At 44.2% G+C, this 19,001-nt stretch overlaps 1 protein-coding gene across 3 annotated transcripts in view; it reads left to right on the forward strand.

Moving 5' to 3' along the window:
* Window positions 1–19,001, forward strand: part of LOC124043214 (insulin-like growth factor 2 mRNA-binding protein 3) — a 39,505-nt gene that overhangs the window by 16,015 nt on the left and 4,489 nt on the right. For 2 of the 3 annotated variants that reach the window (XM_046361538.1, XM_046361539.1), the window contains exons 6-16: window positions 5,258–5,539; window positions 6,077–6,211; window positions 6,401–6,523; window positions 10,706–10,841; window positions 11,108–11,242; window positions 11,483–11,551; window positions 13,391–13,516; window positions 13,624–13,662; window positions 13,876–13,950; window positions 14,220–14,351; window positions 14,493–14,606. In XM_046361538.1, the coding sequence (XP_046217494.1) occupies window positions 5,258–5,539; window positions 6,077–6,211; window positions 6,401–6,523; window positions 10,706–10,841; window positions 11,108–11,242; window positions 11,483–11,551; window positions 13,391–13,516; window positions 13,624–13,662; window positions 13,876–13,950; window positions 14,220–14,351; window positions 14,493–14,606 (1,366 nt within the window). The remainder of the gene's footprint in view (window positions 1–5,257; window positions 5,540–6,076; window positions 6,212–6,400; window positions 6,524–10,705; window positions 10,842–11,107; window positions 11,243–11,482; window positions 11,552–13,390; window positions 13,517–13,623; window positions 13,663–13,875; window positions 13,951–14,219; window positions 14,352–14,492; window positions 14,607–19,001) is intronic. The other variant, XM_046361540.1, reaches the window with a different exon arrangement.

Consider the following 19,001-nt stretch of genomic DNA (forward strand, 5'->3'; position numbering starts at 1 on the left):
TTAGTGCTGTGACAGTAGCTATGGTTATGTTAACTTGGAAACTGGATCCGGACTTCCTGACGGGCCTCCTCCAGGTGGTAAGGGTAGTCAACAACACATCTAACACTCCGTTCCTCAGCACGGGAGCCCCTCAGGGGAACGTGCTTAGTCCCTTCCTGTACTCCCTGTTCACCCATGCCTGCATGGCCAAGCACAACTCTTAACAAATCAAGTTTGCTGACGACACAATGGTGGTAGGCCTGATCAACGATGAGACGGCCTATAGGGAGGAGGTCAGACACCTCTCTCTCAACTTGAGCAAGACAAAGGAGATGCTTGTGGACTACAGGAAAAGGGGGGGCCCGAATACGCCCCCATTCTCATCAACAGGGCTATAATGGAGCGGGTCGAGTGTTTGATGTTCCTTGGTGTCCACATCACCCACAAGCTAACATGGTCCCAAGACAGTTGTGAAGAGGGCACGACAACACCTTTTCCCGCTCAGGAGACTGAAAAGATTTGGCATGGGTCCCCAGATCCTTTAAAGGTTCTACAACTGCACCATCGAGAGCATCCTGACCAGTTGCATCACTGCCTGGTATGGCAACTGCTTTGCACCTGAGATGCTAGAGGGTAGTGCGTACAGCACAGTACATCACTGGGGCCAAGTTTCTTGCCATACAGTAACTATATACAAAGCGGGGGGTTCAATGTAAATAGTCCGGGGGCCATTTGAATAATTGTTCACCAATCTTATGGCTTGGGTATAGAAGCTGTTAAGGAGCGTTTTGGTCCTAGACTTGGCGCTCAGATTTTTTTATATTTTACCTTTATTTAACCAGGCAAGTCAGTTAAGAACACAGTCTTATTTTCAATGACGGCCTGGGAACATTGGGTTAACTGCCTGTTCAGGGGCAGAACGACAGAGTTGTACCTTGTCAGCTCGGGGGTTTGAACTCGCAACCTTCCGGTTACTAGTCCAACGCTCTAACCACTAGGCTACCCTGCCACCCCAATATACCACAGATGGACTCTAATAACGCATGCCATGCGGTAGCAGAGAGAACAGTCTATGACTAGGGTGACTTGAGTCTCCACAGAGTACCTATATACAAGTTGGTGTCAGAGGAAGGCCCAAAACATGGTCAAAGGCTCAAGTAACCCAAGTTAGACTGTTTTCTCTGCTACCGCATGGCATGCGTTACCTGAGCGCCAAGTCTAGGACCAAAACGCTCCTTAACAGCTTCTACACCCAAGCCATAAGATGGCTGAAAACAGTTATTAAAATGGCCACCGGGCTATTTACATTGAACCCCCCCCCCCCTTCAAAATATTCAGACATCCCTTGACTTTATTCACGTTTTGCGGAAAATGGATTCAATTGTTCCCCCCCCCCAATCAATCTACACACAAGACCCCATAATGACTAAGCAGAAACAGGTTTTTAGAAATGTTAGCAAATGTATAAACTGAAATATTACATTTACTTCAGTATTCATACCCTTTACTCAGTAATTTGTTGAATTTGTTTGGCAGGGATTACAGCCTGGAGTATGATGCTACGAGCTTGGCATACCTGTGTTTGGGGAGGTTTCTCCCATTCTTCTCCATAGATCCTCTCAAGCTCTGTCAGGTTGGATGGGGAGAATCGCTGTACAGCTATTTTCAGGTATCTACAGAACTGTTCTTTCGCGTTCAAGTACAAGCTCTGGCTGGGCCACTCAAGGACATTCATAGACCTGTCCCGAAGCCACTCCTGTGTTGTCTTGGCTATGTGCTTATGGTCATTGTCCTGTTGGAAGGTGAACCTTCACCCAAGTCTGATTTACTGAGTGCTCTGGAGAAGGTTTTCATCAAGGACATCTCTGTACTTTCCCTCGATCCTTACTAGTCTCCCAGTCCCTGATGCTGAAAAACATCCCGACATCATGATGCTGCCACCATGCTTCAACGTAGTGCCAGGTTTCCTCCAGATGTGATGCTTGGCATTCAGGTCAAACAGTTTAATATTGGTTTCATCAGACCAGAGAAACTTGTTTCTCATGGTCAGTCTTCAGGTGCCTTTTGGCAAACTCCAAGCAGGCTTTCATGTGCCTTTTACTTAGGACTGGCTTCCATCTGGCCACTCTACCATAAAGGCCTGATTGGTGGAGTGCTGCAGAGATGGGAGAACCTTTCAGAAGAAAAACCATCTCCACAGAGGAACTGTGGAGCTTTGTCAGAGTAACCATCAGGGTCTTGGTCACCACCCTGACCAAGGCCCTTCTCCCCCGATTGCTTAGTTTAGCCTGCTGGCCAGCTCTAAGACGAGGTCTTGGTGGTTTCAAACTTCTTCCATTTAAGGCTCCCGAGTGGCGTCACTATAGACCTAGTACGATTCCAGTTAGAAATCTGTCGTTCTGCCCATGAACAAGGCAGTTAACCTACTATTCCTAGGCCATCCTTGAAAATAAGAATTAACTTAACTGACTTCCCTAGTTAAATAAAGGTACATTTAAATTGTAAATAAGAATTTGTTCTTTAACTGACTTGCCTAGTTAAATGAAAAAGAATGGAGGCCACTGTGTTCTTGGGATCCCTCAATATTGCAGTCCTTTCTTTTGGTACCCTTCCCCAGATCTGTGCCTTGACACAATCTTGTCTCGGAGATCCACGGACAATTACATCGACCTCATGGCTTGGTTTTCACTCTGACATGCACTGTCAACTGTGGGACCTTTATATAGACAGGCGTGTGCCTTTCCAAATCATGTCAAATCAATTGAATATACCACAGATGGACTCTAATTGTTGTAGAAACATCTCAAGGATGATCAATGTAAACAGGATGCACCTGAGCTCAATTTCAATTCTCATAGCAGAGGGTCTGAATACTTATGTAAAGGTATTTCTGTTTTTTTTTAAACAATTTGCCAACATTTCTAAACTCATTGTAGCAAAATGTGAATAAAGTCGAGGTCTGAATACTTTCCGAATGCACTGTACATAACCTTTTTATTTTTATTTTATTTGTAATTTATGAAATAATTTACTTTTATTTAGTAAATATTTTCTTAACTCTATTTCTAGAACTGCTTTGTTGGTTGTAAGTAAGCATTTCACGGTAAGTTTGTATTCGGTGCATGTACAGTGGGGCAAAAAAGTATTTAGTCAGCCACCAATTATGCAAGTTCTCCCACTTAAGATGAGAGGCCTGTAATTTTCATCATAGATACACTTCAACTATGACAGACAAAATGGAGAAAGGAAATCACATTGTAGGATTTTTAATGAATTTATTTGCAAATTATGGTGGAAAATAAGTATTTGGTCACCTACAAACAAGCAAGATTTCTGGCTCTCACAGACCTGTAACTTCTTTAAGAGGCTCCTGTGTCCTCCACTCGTTACCTGTATTAATGGCACCTGTTTGAACTTATCAGTATAAGACACCTGTCCACAACCTCAAACAGTCACACTCCAAACCCCACTATGGCCAAGACCAAAGAGCTGTCAAAGGACACCAGAATCAAAATTGTAGACCTGCACCAGGCTGGGAAGACTGAATCTGCAATAGGTGAGCAGCTTGGTTTGAAGAAATCAACTGTGGGATCAATTATTAGGAAATGGAAGACATACAAGACCACTGATAATCTCCCTCGATCTGGGGCTCCACGCAAGATCTCACCCCGTGGGGTCAAAATGATCACAAGAACGGTGAGCAAAAATGCGAGAACCACACGGGGGGACCTAGTGAATGACCTGCAGAGAGCTGGGACCAAAAGGTACAAAGCCTACCATCAGTAACACACTACGCCGCCAGGAACTCAAATCCTGCAGTGCCAGACGTGTCCCCCTGCTTAAGCCAGGCCTGTCTGAAGTTTGCTAGAGAGCATTTGGATGATCCAGAAGAAGATTGGGAGAACGTCATATGGTCAGATGAAACTTTTTGGTAAAAACTCAACTCGTCGTGTTTGGAGGACAATGAATGCTGAGTTGCATCCAAAGAACACCATACCTACTGTGAAGCATGGGGGTGGAAACATCATGCTTTGGGGCTGTTTTTCTGCAAAGGGACCAGGACGACTGATCCTTGTAAAGGAAATAATGAATGGGGCCATGCATCGTGAGATTTTGAGTGAAAACCTCCCATCAGCAAGGGCATTGAAGATGAAACGAGGCTGGGTCTTTCAGCATGACAATGATCCCAAACACACCGCCCGGGCAATGAAGGAGTGGCTTCGTAAGAAGCATTTCAAGGTCCTGGAGTGGCCAAGCCAGTCTCCAGATCTCAACCCCATAAATCTTTGGAGGGAGTTGAAAGTCGTGTTGCCAAGCAACAGCCCCAAAACATCACTGCTCTAGAGGAGATATGCATTGAGGAATGGGCCAAAATACCAGCAACAGTGTGTGAAAACCTTGTGAAGACTTACAGAAAACGTTTGACCTCTGTCATTGCCAACAAAGGGTATATAACAAAGTATTGAGAAACTTTGGTTATTGACCAAATACTTATTTTCCACCATAATTTGCAAATAAATTGATTAAAAATCCTACAATGTGATTTTCTGGTTTCTTTTATTTTGTCTGTCATAGTTGAAGTATACATATGATAAATTACAGGATTATCTTTTTAAGTGGGAGAACTTTCACAATTGGTGGATGACAATCCTTTTTTACCCCACTGTATATGTGGCGCATGTGACAAATAACATTTGTGTGGCTTGCCGGGCGCCTGCAGGCTGACTTCGGTCGTCAGTTGAATGGTGTTTCCTCTGACACATTGGTACGGCTGGCTTCCGGGTTAAGTGGGCGGGTGTTAAGCTGTGCGGTTTGGCGGGTCATGTATCGAAGGAGTTGCAGCGATGAGACAAGATCCTAATTGGATATGGCGTTAAGGGGGTTAAAAAACAAAATGTATTTTTGCCTAATAAGCCATTGTTAACTTCCCGTCTGGTTATTTAGCCTACAGCTAACATGTAGGATATGGATTCCGTACAGAGAAATGATTTGTTTGCAGATGCAACTGGGGCCATAACATGTCCCCCCCCCTACCTTCAAAATGATAGGGCAATTTTATTTGAACAGCAGTTTCCATCATTTGTCACAATAATAAACATTCAACAAAATAAGAATTAAACCCCATCGAACGGGTAAAAGTTCTCTATTAGAAATGTATTCTATATCTGAAGTTTCCATGACACGTTTTATTTTTTTTGACACATTGCTTTTCTCAAATAAACCTGCATCAATGGAAACCTGCCTAGTGACTGACGGCTTTTTCCTCTGTGGTTGCCAGGGCGATGGAAAAGCTGAATGGCTTCCTGATGGAGAACTTTGCCCTGAAGGTGTCGTACATCCCTGACGAGACGGCGGCTGCTGTCGCCCCGACCCTGGGAGGGGGTAAGAGGGGCTTTGTCCCCCGTGGCCCTCTGCGATCGGGTTCCCCAGGCCTGGGGGCACGCCCCAAACTGCAGTCGGACGTCCCTTTGCGCATACTCGTCCCCACACAGTTCGTAGGAGCCATCATCGGCAAGGAAGGAGCCACAATTCGCAATGTCACAAAACAAACACACTCAAAGTAGGACTGCTTCCCTGATCATGTACACATTCATGTACACATTCATGTACACAACATTCTAATGGGGTGCATTCAGCAGGATGCAATGTTTTGCATGTACAACAAACACCCCTCTTACATGTAGAATAAGGAATCATATTAGCTCTTAATGACATTTCTATCTGCTATTTTTGGCTACTGAACATGGCTTTGATTTATATCCATAAATATCATTTTATGAGGCTTGGCAATACAAAGCTCACTCCCACAGAATAAATTACTCACTGAGAAAATGTTAATTTTGGCTCTAACTACCTATTGATGTGAACCCCTCAAGGCATCTCAAGTTGAAAATGATGGACGTTGACTTTTTCAACCATCTCTAGTGATTCTGTGAGATTGAGCCAGTACGGAGGGTGGACACAGGTATTGAACGACTGTCTCCGGTTGTGAGTAGTACGGGACCAGTCGGTAGTGTAATCGCTAGAATAGACTGTTTAGAGGGTAACGCAAACGACTCTTCCCTTCTAAATCAGTCTCTCTCTCGCCCCTCTATAGGATCGACATCCACAGAAAGGAGAATGCGGGAGCAGCAGAGAAGCCCATCACGGTCCACTCCACCCCAGAGGGCTGCTCCAATGCCTGCAGGACCATCATGGAGATCATGCAGAAGGAGGCCCTCGACACCAAGTTGTGAGTTCAGCTGGAGAACGCATACATACACACGCACATAACCAGCAGGCCTCCAAAACCATGTTGAGTTCAACTGCCCATGCCTAGTCAGTCATGTTAGGATACCAAACTTCTATTCTTAATTGTTATTCTATAACTTGACCCATTGAGCAGTCTTCTCTCTTGTCTCGGTGTCTCCTTTATCCACAGTACTGAGGAGATTCCATTGAAGATTCTGGCTCACAACAACTTTGTGGGCCGACTAATCGGGAAGGAAGGAAGGAACCTAAAAAAGATTGAAGTGGACACAGAGACCAAGATCACCATCTCCCCGTAAGAAGACTAACATCCCCGTACAATCACCCATAAACTCAAATACACAAGCCACAGTTTTCAAACCAACATTTCTGGGAATGCATTGCGAAGCAGACTGTTTCTGGAGTTGTTAATCTATAGGTTCTTTGCACATACCATCAGAATGACTACTGCAGACAAGATGAGTGTGTCATGACAAGGGTTGCACATTTTGGGCAATATTCAGAGGAAACTTTCTGTGGGATTTAATGTGAGTGTGTGAATTAATAACCCTTTAAATGTAGATGTTTTTTGCATTGGATATATTTACCATATCGTATGGAGACAAACATAAACCTTTTACCTTATCATAAGTAGACATCATTGCAAATTATTAAACCATTCCAATAGAAAGAGAGGAATAATTTAGTTACAATTTTTAACTTTTAATTAAATGAGTTGACACTTCACATGGGATGATTTCACTGAACAACGAAAGGGAATATTGAATGATCCGTCACATCTCCCAAAAAGGTTTTCAACATAGATCTGTAAAACTATAGTCTAGAAACTAAAGCCTTGGTTGCCTTCCTCTCAGGCGTCCATGTCTTCTCCCTGGACCTCATCAATGTCCACCTTTTGGACATCAGACTCTGAGGCCTCATCTTCACTGTCACTTTCCAACCTTGTTGAGGATGGCTCGTTGTCAGGCTCAAAAAGCCCAAAATTTGTCCGGCTTGCCACCAATTTTTCAACCTTTGTATTGGTCAGCCTGTTGCATGCTTTGGTGTGTGTTCCCAAACGAGGACCAGTTGCGCTCTGAGGCGGATGATGGTGGGATTTGGAGGATTTGGAGTATGATGGACGCAACAGGGAAAGAGCCTAGTATCAACAGTCCCTTCCACCAGGTGGCTGATGAGATATGTTGGCACAACTGCCACATTACATCTCCATCCCAAAGCCCTTGCTTGGAAGTGTCCTGTTCCAGACTGCCAAGAACCTTGCCCTCATCCAGGCCAAGGTGGTGAGACACGGTAGTGATGACACCATAGGCCTGGTTGATCTCTGCATCTGACAGGATGCTCTTGCCAGTATACTGGGTGTCCAACATGTACACTGCGGTGTCTATGGGCTTCAGGCATGATTCTTCACTCTTTTTGATGCATTTCAGAACTGCAGTTTCTTCTGCTTGGAGCAACAGTGAAGTGGGCAGGGCAGTACGGATATCTTCTCACTTCTACAAGCAGAGTCTGAACATCAGACAGGATGGCATTGTCTCCATCAATCCGTGCAATGGCTACTGCTATAGGTTTCAGGCTGTTTACCACTCTTGCAAAATTCATTATCCAGGAGGATCCTCTTGATGGGGGCTGTCAATCTCAGCAGACTGATATAGCCATTTTCTTGGAGAGACTAGTTCCCCTCCAGGAGACTGTCAAACATGACAACACCCCCCCAGCGGGTGTTGCTGGGCAGCTTCAATGTGGTGCTCTTATTTTTCTCACTTTGCTTGGTGAGGTAGATTGCTGTTGTAACTTGATGGCCCTTAACATAACTAAACATTGCCTTGGCTCTTGTAGAGTGTATCCATTGTTTTCAGTGCCATGATGTCCTCGAGGAGCAGATTCCATGCATTAGCAGCTCTGCCAATGTGTGTTGTGAGGGTAGAACTCCTCCACTTACGACCAAGCAGCCTTCATGTTCACAGCATTGTCTGTCACCAGTGCAAATACCTCCTGTGGTCCAAGGTCATTGACTGCCTTCAGCCCATCTGTAATGTAGAGACCGGTGTGTCTGTCCCTTGTCTGCTCTGGTAGAATACTGTTTGAGGGGTGGCAATTGATGTAGTTAATTATTCCTTACCCACGAAAATTTGACCACCCATCAGGGATTGTTGCAATACATTCTGCTTTCTCTATGATTTGCTTGACCTTCACTTGAACTCTGTTGAACTTTGCATTCAGCAAATGAGTAGATCAGCATGTCTGGTAGAAGGGGTGTATGCTAGCCGAAGCACATTCAGAAATCTCCGAGGGAACTTTATGCACTTGGCCATATGATTCTTCATCTTTGTTGCATTCTTCACATATTATTTGGCATAGTATTTGCAAATGTACACAGCTTTTCCTTCTACATTAGCTGCACTGAAATGTCTCCACACATCATAGTGCCTGTGGCATTTTCCTCTGACGATTAGGAAAAAAATAGTAAAAAACAAACCAAATCCATGTTCAGAAATAGTTAAGCAGTTAGATTAAACAACTCCTTTGTAAGATAAATGCTTTAAAATTAAACCTGTATGGAAACAGGTGAATTAACACCACTCAGTTAGCAGGCTGGTCCTTCTGTAGCTCAGTTGGTAGAGCATGGCGCTTGTAACGCCAGGGTAGTGGGTTCGATTCCCGGGACCACCCATACGTAGAATGTATGCACACATGACTGTAAGTCGCTTTGGATAAAAGAGTCTGCTAAATGGCATTTATTATTATTATATAGGCTCAAGCAAGCTAAAACTAACTAGCTGAAATGAGTAAGTTTAGAAATGATTTAAACACACTTTGCTGTTGGCTACTATTTACTAGTTAACAAAAAATAATTAGTCATATAAAATATATTCACCCCACCCAGTATTGTAATCAAAATTTACCAGAAAGCATGTAGCCTTGTCTCAGTGAAGTAGTGTGGGCTCAATAGCATCTCATTAGTGTGCAAGATCTTGAGAATCAGCTGTACATGTGATGGAGGAATGCACTGTGCATGCAGAGGGTTGCAAGTCCTAACATTGCCTTGTGCCCCCCCCCACCCCCAAAAAATGGTAAACTGTTAAAAGTAAACTATTTTGAATTTAAGCAAAATTATCGGGCTTAACTTCCCATGAGAAATGTTCTGGAAAATTCTGTAAATTTACCAGAAAGTTTCCAACCCTTCGCAACCCTAGATGTGACTTGACTTCTAACATGAATCTGATTTATTTAATCCAGCATGTTTAATTGTTACCCGATTCTTCTTATTTATTTTATTTTTTATCATGCAACTTTTCACTCATTAGGACTTAGGGCACCACGACAGCGGTTATTTAGTTACCATCTCCCGAATTAAACTGTTTTTACCCGCTTGGACTAAGAAATCGTGAATGTATTTACGTGAAAGGTCGTACCTCTCGGAACTGGCTTCCTTGAAGGTGGTTGGGTCTTTTCGCGGCATGCTTGTAAGGCTCGGTCCAAAATGTTTCCAACAAGTCTCATACTGTTGTCTTCCTTTGTAGTTGTCCGTTATCCCGTTATCCCGTGACTTGTCGTGTAGTCCTGAACAGAACTACAGAATTGATTCTTTCCATTCGCTCTTGAAATTTCCTTCCTTTGAAGATTGGCTAGCTAGCTGTGTAGATGGTTCCCAGTGGGGTGATGAGTAGTGTAATTCGGTGATTTGAGCAGGGTAGTAGAATGGTCCCACTTCAATTTGCTTTTCTAAATACTTAGGACACATAATCAGCGTACCAGTTGTCTGGGAGGTCTACCAGTTGTCTGGGAGGTCTACCAGTTGTCTGGGAGGTCTACCAGTTGTCTGGGAGGTCTACCAGTTGTCTGGGAGGTCTACCAGTTGTCTGGGAGGTCTACCAGTTGTCTGGGAGGTCTACCAGTTGTCTGGGAGGTCTACCAGTTGTCTGGGAGGTCTACCAGTTGTCTGGGAGGTCTACCAGTTGTCTGGGAGGTCTACCAGTTGTCTGGGAGGTCTACCAGTTGTCTGGGAGGTCTACCAGTTGTCTGGGAGGTCTACCAGTTGTCTGGGAGGTCTACCAGTTGTCTGGGAGGTCTACCAGTTGTCTGGGAGGTCTACCAGTTGTCTGGGAGGTCTACCAGTTGTCTGGGAGGTCTACCAGTTGTCTGGGAGGTCTACCAGTTGTCTGGGAGGTCTACCAGTTGTCTGGGAGGTCTGTCTACCTCATGTTGAGATTGAGTTCAAACCACTTTAAATGTGAGCTGCAGCTCTACGTCTCTAGTCTAATGTTAATTCTTAACCAATTTTATACAGTTTGTTAAAAAGGGGCGCTTCCGTCAGGCTGACACGCTCTGACCTCACTCACCCTGCGGGTGAGAAGTCTTGTTGAAGTTATTTATTGCAAGCTGATCTGACCTATTTAGAGCCTCACGGGGGTAGTCATGACTAATGTCTCATAAGACACACACATTAGAAACAAAGGTGGTAATGGATGTCCTTCAGTCTCCAGGACCTGACCCTGTACAACCCTGAGAGGACCATCACAGTGAAGGGTTCCATCGAGGCCTGCTCCCGCGCTGAGGAGGAAGTGATGAAGAAGGTCAGGGAGTCGTATGAGAACGACGTGGCCGCAATGAACGTAGGTCCTTGTACTAACCCACTGGGGGCAATGTTGGTGGAAACAAATAATCTGGAGTTGCTCAAAATGGCACCCTACTTCAACTTTTGTACTATAGGGAATAAACAGGGTGTCATTTGGGATGCAACCTGGGAGATCATGGCTTTTGTTTTAGGCTGTGCAGCTACCCACATAAAAAGTGAACTTTGTATTTGAGTCGTTTATCCCAGAGAATGTTTCTGTTCTTGGTTCATTTTGTCTAGTAGTAAATCTTTCTCTCTACCCAGCTCCAGTCTAACCTGATTCCAGGACTCAACCTGAATGCCTTGGGTTTGTTCCCTGGTGGTGCTCCAGGTATGGGCCCCTCCATGGGACACAACGCCCCACCTCCCGGTGCCCAGGGTGGCTACTCCTCCTTCGGGGTGAGTTTCTGCTCCCCCCCCCCCCCACCTCCCTGGGTTTACTCCACAGTGCTTCTTGGTGATGCTTAAAGATGTCCCCTCTTTACAGAGCAGTTCTGCAAGAAGAAACCTACAACAGACCAACGTCTGACTGAGAAGCCATTTTGGATCTTTCAGTGACCGTGTCTGTGTTCCTCTCTCCTTATAGAGCAGCCATTTGGGGGCAGGACAGTGACTTGGCTTTGTTATTCTCTCCTATAGAGCAGTTACTTCGGGGGCGAAGGGCCATTTTGGGCGTCTGTGCTGTCGGCGAGCAGCCAGCCCCTCTCTGTAAGTCTCCCTTCCCACAGTGCTTTGCACGGCTTCTGGCTGCTAGCTGCTGGATTGGGTAGAAAGGCAGGGCTTGCCACAGCCAAGCCCCTCCCAGTAACCTATGACCCCTAGGGATTGCCTAACTCATGTTTTGTTAATTTCCCTAAAATCTGCTGGGTGGTGGCCACAGTTTAGTTTGGCCTCAAATCTTCAGCTGAAGAAAGTGTAGCAATTGAACACCGTGGCATGTTTAGAAGGTTACAAATGGTCGCAGATGTATCCAAACGGGCACCTTTCTATTAGACAATTTGATCTGGAACAGCCTCCTGGTGAAAAGGTTGTCTCCCATCTGGAGCCTTCTGAATGTGATCTCTGGTTGGATGACTTTACCCTCAACTGAAGTGTAATGAGTTGGTGTCCTCTAGATTAAAACCAGCAGCGCTGTCCCAAACGGCACCCTATTCCCCATAGTGCACTACTTTTGACCACAGTCACTAAATAGGGAATAGTAATCCCTGCAGGACCATGCCTCCCTGCCCCGTCATCTAAAAGATCTCACCCATTTTACTTCCCTCTAACACCAGGCATGTGCAGTGAGCCCACGCCGTTTACTGCAGGTCATCTTTTTAATACAATAATCTGTTGTAGTGTGTGTGTGTGTGACTAAGCCGGGTCAAGCATTCTGAAAGGGATTATCTGAGTGGTCCATCCATATACTGTGGTTTAGTTGGATGTGTTCAGTTGCTGCAGAGAAATGGAGATTCCTCTGGGAATGCTGTTACCTGAGCTAGGTGCTGGATGCTAGATTTTCTCATCTTTCTAGAGTCAGGGTCTCTTATAGCCTGGGTGTGTCCCAAGAAATCTCTCCTTCCTCACTCGTTCACCATTCCCCACTAATTTAAGTGTTGTATTGTCATGGGCAGGAGGGAATGTCCATATGCCAGTCTTTTTTTCTTCTTTCAAACCCATGAAGGGAAGTGAACAAGTGTTCACTTGGGGAGAAAGGAGAGATAATTGGGACCCACTCCACGTTCGGAAGTTGAGGATTTTGTTTAGTTCTATTCAACCTCTTCAAATATGTATATACAGTTGTTTCATGATTATGCAGTGCTATTGTGATTCTATATGCTACGGAGGGGAAAAGTTAAATTGGGATAGATTTGACTGGTTAACAAAGTTGTACCTCATATTTAATAAAACACTTAGGAAGTTTCCTATCAGGTCTGCTTCTGGTCTCCCCGGCAGTGTCTTAAATGACCCCCTATTCCCTCTATTTCACTGCTTTTGACCAGGGCTCATAGGGCTCTGATCCAAAGTAGTGCACTGTGTCATGACCGGGAGACTCATTAGGCGGTGCACAATTGATCCAGCATCATCCTGGTTTGGTCGGATGTCCTCGCCCCATCGTGCTCTATCGACTTGTGGCGGGCCAGGGTTTCCTTTGGTCGCCAGTTGTATGGCGTTTCCTCGGACACAGTGGTGTGGCTGGCTTCCAGGTTAAGCGAGAAGTGTCTAGAAACAGTGTGGCTTGGCAGGGTCGTGTTTTGGAGGACGCATGGCTCTGGACCTCTCCCGAGTCCGTACGGGAGTTTCAGCAATGGAACAAGACCATAACTTCAGTTTGGAAATTATGAAATTGTGGAGAAAAAGTAAATCAAAATAAAGTAGTGCTCTAAAGAGGGAATGGGGAACCATTTGGAACGCCAGCCCTGTGAGGCTTCTTCCTGTGTTGCTGCATCAGTTGCTTGGGTGTGGTCAACTGGGCTGCTATTGCTGTTTGCCTGGTGTGGTCTCCTTACGGTCAGACTGGCTCTGTAGTGTTCTGATTATGGTCGTGTGGCCTCTACTGTTCCACAGGGCCAGGGGCAGCCGGAGTCGGAGACGGTACATCTGTTCATCCCGGCGCTGGCGGTCGGAGCGCTCATCGGAAAACAGGGTCAACACATCAAGCAGCTGTCGCGCTACGCCGGAGCCTCCATTAAGGTGAGGGACTTAACTGACAGGAGGGGTTTGAGCTGCATCTCAATAACTTAAAATAGCTTCTCATATCACTTTTGTTCTTTTCGCCTATTCTCCCCCCTTCATTTTAGATCAGTGCAGATGAAGTCCGTGTCGTAGATGCAAACCAGGTATTTTAATTTCGAATATTCAGATTCCTTTTTCGTCTTATATCCATCAATCCTCTCAGATCTCCAACTGCATATTGGATTAGAGCTCCAGTTCAGATTGGATTTGTGTGGTGCCCTCTTCAGGCTGTTATGATGCACCCCTGATGGGGTAAAGGGAAGCAGTGGGACCTGATTTAGGTCACGTGTGTTAAGGTGTTATGTCCCTCCCCTCAGGTAGCACCTCCAGACGGCATGGACGCCAAGCAGAGGATGGTGATCATCGCGGGACCACCAGAGGCCCAGTTCAAGGTAGGAGCCCTTGAGAGCCCCTGTCGCTTTCTCCACCAGCCATGCGGTGTCCAATACCCACAACACCAGAGGAAAAGCCTTGTATTTTTTGCTCCCAGAAATCCATAGAACAAAATTGTAGTCTGTACAGTTAACTGGCTAGCTGACTAAATCTGGCACATTCACAGATGTTGATTGATGCCCCAGTCAAGTTAATTAAGATATTTTGAAGATGAAGACTCTTGAATCAAGGGTTGTGGAAATTCCTCTGACTCTTGGCCCTGTTCCAGGCTCAGGGTCGTATCTTTGGGAAGCTAAAGGAGGAGAACTTCTTTGGGCCGAAGGAGGAGGTGAAACTGGAGGCACACATCAAGGTGCCCTCCTTCGCTGCTGGGCGTGTCATCGGCAAGGGAGGCAAAACGGTAAGCAGACTCCTGTGTGTGACTATGGTTGCCAGATGTATTCTAATTCTGCTGCAGAATAATTGAAAGCACCACCTATTACCTAGGCTGTAATATGAATGGATCTTTTATGTTTTCTCCACTTCTCACAATCCCCCCCAGGTGAATGAGCTGCAGAACCTGACCAGTGCTGAGGTGGTGGTCCCCAGAGACCAGACGCCTGATGAGAATGACCAGGTCATCGTCAAAATCACTGGACACTTCTATGCAAGCCAGGTATCTTACACTTCAAGTGAAGTTTGATTCGTGTATTTTTTAAATTGCAACAGCAAATAATAATGATGTTCTGAAAGGATCAGATGGATTGATCTATCATTTCAAGGATGTTCCTCCAGCCCTGTCACTGGGCAAGGCAGTGATGTTCCTCCAGCCCTGTCACTGGGCAAGGCAGTGATGTTCCTCCAGCCCTGTCACTGGGCAAGGCAGTGATGTTCCTCCAGCCCTGTCACTGGGCAAGGCAGTGATGTTCCTCCAGCCCTGTCACTGGGCAAGGCAGTGTCTGCTAGTGGCACTGAGTCATATCTGGCAGGGGGCTATTCATCCCAGTCAGCTCTGGTAGCAGTGGGCTTAAAGGCTGGTTCATGCTGAAACTGACCATCTAGAATGTGCTATAGGGATTAACCTCTAGCGTCGAGCAATCCCGTATTCGGGAGCGTAATCATAGCCTCAAGCTCATTACCATAACGCAACGTTAACTATTCATGAAAATCGCAAATGAAATTAAATAAATATATTGGCTCACAAGCTTAGCCTTTTGTTAACACTGTCATCTCAGATTTTCAAAATATGCTTTTCAACCATAGCTACACAAGCATTTGTGTAAGAGTATTGATAGCTAGCGTAGCATTAAGCCAAGCATTCAGCAGGCAACATTTTCACAAAAGCATTCAAATAAAATCATTTACCTTTGAGGAACTTTGGATGTTTTCAATGAGGAGACTCGGTTAGATAGCAAATGTTCAGTTTTTTCAAAAATATTACTTGTGTAGGAGAAGTGGCTCCGTTTTGTTCATCACGTTTGGCTAAGAAAAAAATCAGAAAATGCAGTCTCTACAACGCTGAACTTTTTACCAAATTAACTCCATAATATCGACAAACATGGCAAATGTTGTTTAGAATCAATCATCAAGGTGTTTTTCACATATCTATTCGATGATAAATCATTCGTGGCCGCTGTGTTTCTCCTCGAAGCAAACTAAAAATACACGCAGCTGGAGATTACGCAATAATTGCAGCGGAGGACACCAAGCGGCCACCTGGTAGATGTAGTCTCTTAACCTGTTACTCCTACTCCCTACTTTTTCGAACATTCTGTTAAAAATCGCGCAACATTTCAGCGCCCTGCTGCTCATGCCAGGAATATAGTATATGCATATGATTAGTATGTGTGGATAGAAAACACTCAGACGTTTATAAAACTGGTTAAATCACGGCTGTGACTATAACAGAACGTGCGTTTCATCGAAAAGCGCAGGAAAATCTGATCACTGAAAATGGAAATGTATATCCATCCGCCACTTCAACCCATTGATAAAGGCGAACCACAATAAATGGGGCTGTCTTTGCAATACCTACAGCTTCCACACGATGTCAACAGTCTTGTCATTTGTCTAGGCTTTGTTTCTTGGTCAAACGAAGAAGAGACGAGCCATTTGTTCAAGTCTCCGACCGGATATTTTGGTTGAGATTTACCCGGACATTATTTCCAGACGGACAGCTAAAGAATATACATCGCCTCGTGATCAATTTGGTCGCTTATTAACGTGTACTAATACCTAAAGTTGCATTACAAAAGTATTTCGAAGTGTTTTGTGAAAGTTTATCGTCGACTTTTTTAATTTTAAAAAATGACGTTACGTTATAAGACGCTATTTTTTTCCGTTTATCACAGTCTTCATAGATCGATATCTAGGCTATATATGGACCGAATTTAATCGAAAAAGACCCAATAGTGATTATGAGACATCTAGGAGTGCCAACAAAGAAGATGGTCACATTTTATTTGTGTAGTTTGTGTAGCGACGACTATGCTAATTATTTTGTTTACGTCCCCTGCGGGTCTTTTGGGGTGTTACATGCTATCAGATAATAGCTTCTCATGCTTTCACCGAAAAGCATTTTAAAAATCTGACTTGTTGCCTGGATTCACAACGAGTGTAGCTTTAATTCAATACCCTGCATGTGTATTTTAATGAACGTTTGAGTTTTAACTAGTACTATTAGCATTTAGCGTAGCGCATTTGCATTTCCAGATGTCTAGATGGGACGCCTGTGTGTCAGGTAGGAGCAAGAGGTTTAGGTCAATCTTCCAATGATTTGCCTACAAATACGTCACAATGCTGTCGACACCTTGGGGAAACGACAGTCTAAGCTCATTCGTGACCCATACACAGCCAAATAAGGAGACATTGGAACACAGCACATTCAAAATCTGGGGCACTTCCTGTATGAAATTTCATCTTGGTTTCACCTGTAGCATTAGTTCTGTGGCACTCACAGACGATATCTTTGCAGTTTTGGAAACGTCAGTGTTTTCTTTCAAAAGCTGTTAATTATATGCATATTTGCATCTTTTCGTGACAAAATATCTTGTTTAAAATGGGAACGTTTTTTTTATCCATAAATTAAAAGAGCGCCCCCTATATCCAAGAAGTTAACATGGGTAACGAGGATCCTGAGACTGTAAAAAAATATAATGACAAGACTATTACAGCATTTAGCACTAATGCAATTCCACAAATACACAACATGAACAGCATCAGATAATAAAATGGTGCATTATCCAAGCGGGTTGTCCCACGGAAACCTTTAGCCTAGCATATTTAATTCACACAGTCGGCATTAATTCAAAGTACACACATTGACACTGCCGGACTGCACAAGCGACCCAAATGCAGTTCATAATCCCTACAGGAAAAGCCTGCAGTAGAACCTATAGCTGTTATTGTGACACTTCAAACAGTCAAGTTTGATTGGTCTATGCATCTCTGTCAGACATGAAGTCTGTTAGCATTTTCCCTCTGAATGATCTTCTCCTGTCCTACAGCCTAGGCTCTCTTCCTATCCAATTCCACTGTAACCCAAAATCCTGACTCCTGTCTCACATGAAGATTCCTAACTTAACACAACCTATATATTACAGAATTATCAAAGCACACCTCTTGCCTTTGCACGTCAAAATACCACTAACATTTCTCCTGTACTTGCTGGCCGTATGAGAGCTTCGGTAGAGCAGGTGTGATGAACAAACTGTACGAGTAGATATGGATATTTTTAAAGCAGAGTTATTTAAACTATTTTCACTCCCCAGTTATGCATGAGCTGAACTGCTATCTGTATAATCAACTTGATTTTGACAAAAATAGAATCTGTCATTCTTTGGAGGTTATCTAGCAAGCTTAGCAACTTTTGTAATTTGACTGCCGTTATGTTTGATTGGCTAACACTATACTCTGGGTGTGTCCTGAGTGTGCTCTGTCGATCGCCTACTCCTGAAATGCTCTCAATTGAAGAACATGGTAATGCTCAATTTATGAATGTCCTGTTTCACAATTCATAACGGAATGAAAAATGGTTACTCTTATCATGACTGAATTTGTTTTAATTTGCTCTGAAATGTTTCCATAGTGGTGCTGACAAGGTGGTGCAGCACCCCTCTTTGGGGAGAACCCTGGCATGTCGGCCATATCTTGATTTTTAAATGCTTTAAGTGGGCACTTCTGATTTGAGGTATTTCCCAGGGCTCTCGTGATAAATATGAATTATTCCCAGTATTGTAACTTGGTAGGTTCTCTAAAATATGAATCCCTACTGTAGGGTAAAGGGAGTATAGTTGTGTGCTGTAGGGCAGGGGTTCCCAAACTTCTTCACTCTGGCCCCTTCCAGCATTGTGGAACATCCTGCACCCCCATGTGTGCGTGCATGCACCCCATCTATCTATGGGCACAAACTGTTCACACCCCCTCATGTTGCAGGTTCAAATCTTATTTCCTGTAATTATATACATTTTGCCGTGTGTGTGTGTGTGTGTGTGTGTGTGTGTGTGTGTGATATTTGAGTGACTCAAACATTACAACAAAATCTATGGGCTAAAAACCGTTAGCTGACATGGGCTAGTTGATCTGGACATTTCTGGCATGTTATAAATATCGCTACGGTATGCAATGACTGACATGAAACTAACATTGATGCACTAGCCAATTTTGAAATTGTACCGTGTGCATTCTATTAAAACTTGCAAGAGTAAGTTGAAAGCTGGACTGAGTTCCTTCAAAAAGATGAATTTGGAGCCACTGCTGTAGGGGAAAAGGGTGTATAGTTGGGTTGTTGAACTTTCGTAAAGCCAACAGATGTGGTTTGAGTAAAATGTACAATGTCTGCTTCCTTATGTAATGATTGTCCACCATACGACTTCACAGCTGTGTAGCATTAACCAATGCCTGCATCTGAAATGGCACCCTACTCCTTATCAGGGGCACTAGTTTTGACCAGGGTTGTGCTCCAAACTATTCAGATCCTTTTGGATTTCTTCATTTTATTTTTACAAAGTGGTATTTAATTATTTTCTTGTCAAGCCTAAATTGGTTCAGGAGTAAAATGTGGCTTAACTAA

The sequence above is a fragment of the Oncorhynchus gorbuscha genome, linkage group LG09 (genome assembly GCF_021184085.1).
Source record: "Oncorhynchus gorbuscha isolate QuinsamMale2020 ecotype Even-year linkage group LG09, OgorEven_v1.0, whole genome shotgun sequence".
Classification (NCBI taxonomy): domain Eukaryota; kingdom Metazoa; phylum Chordata; class Actinopteri; order Salmoniformes; family Salmonidae; genus Oncorhynchus; species Oncorhynchus gorbuscha.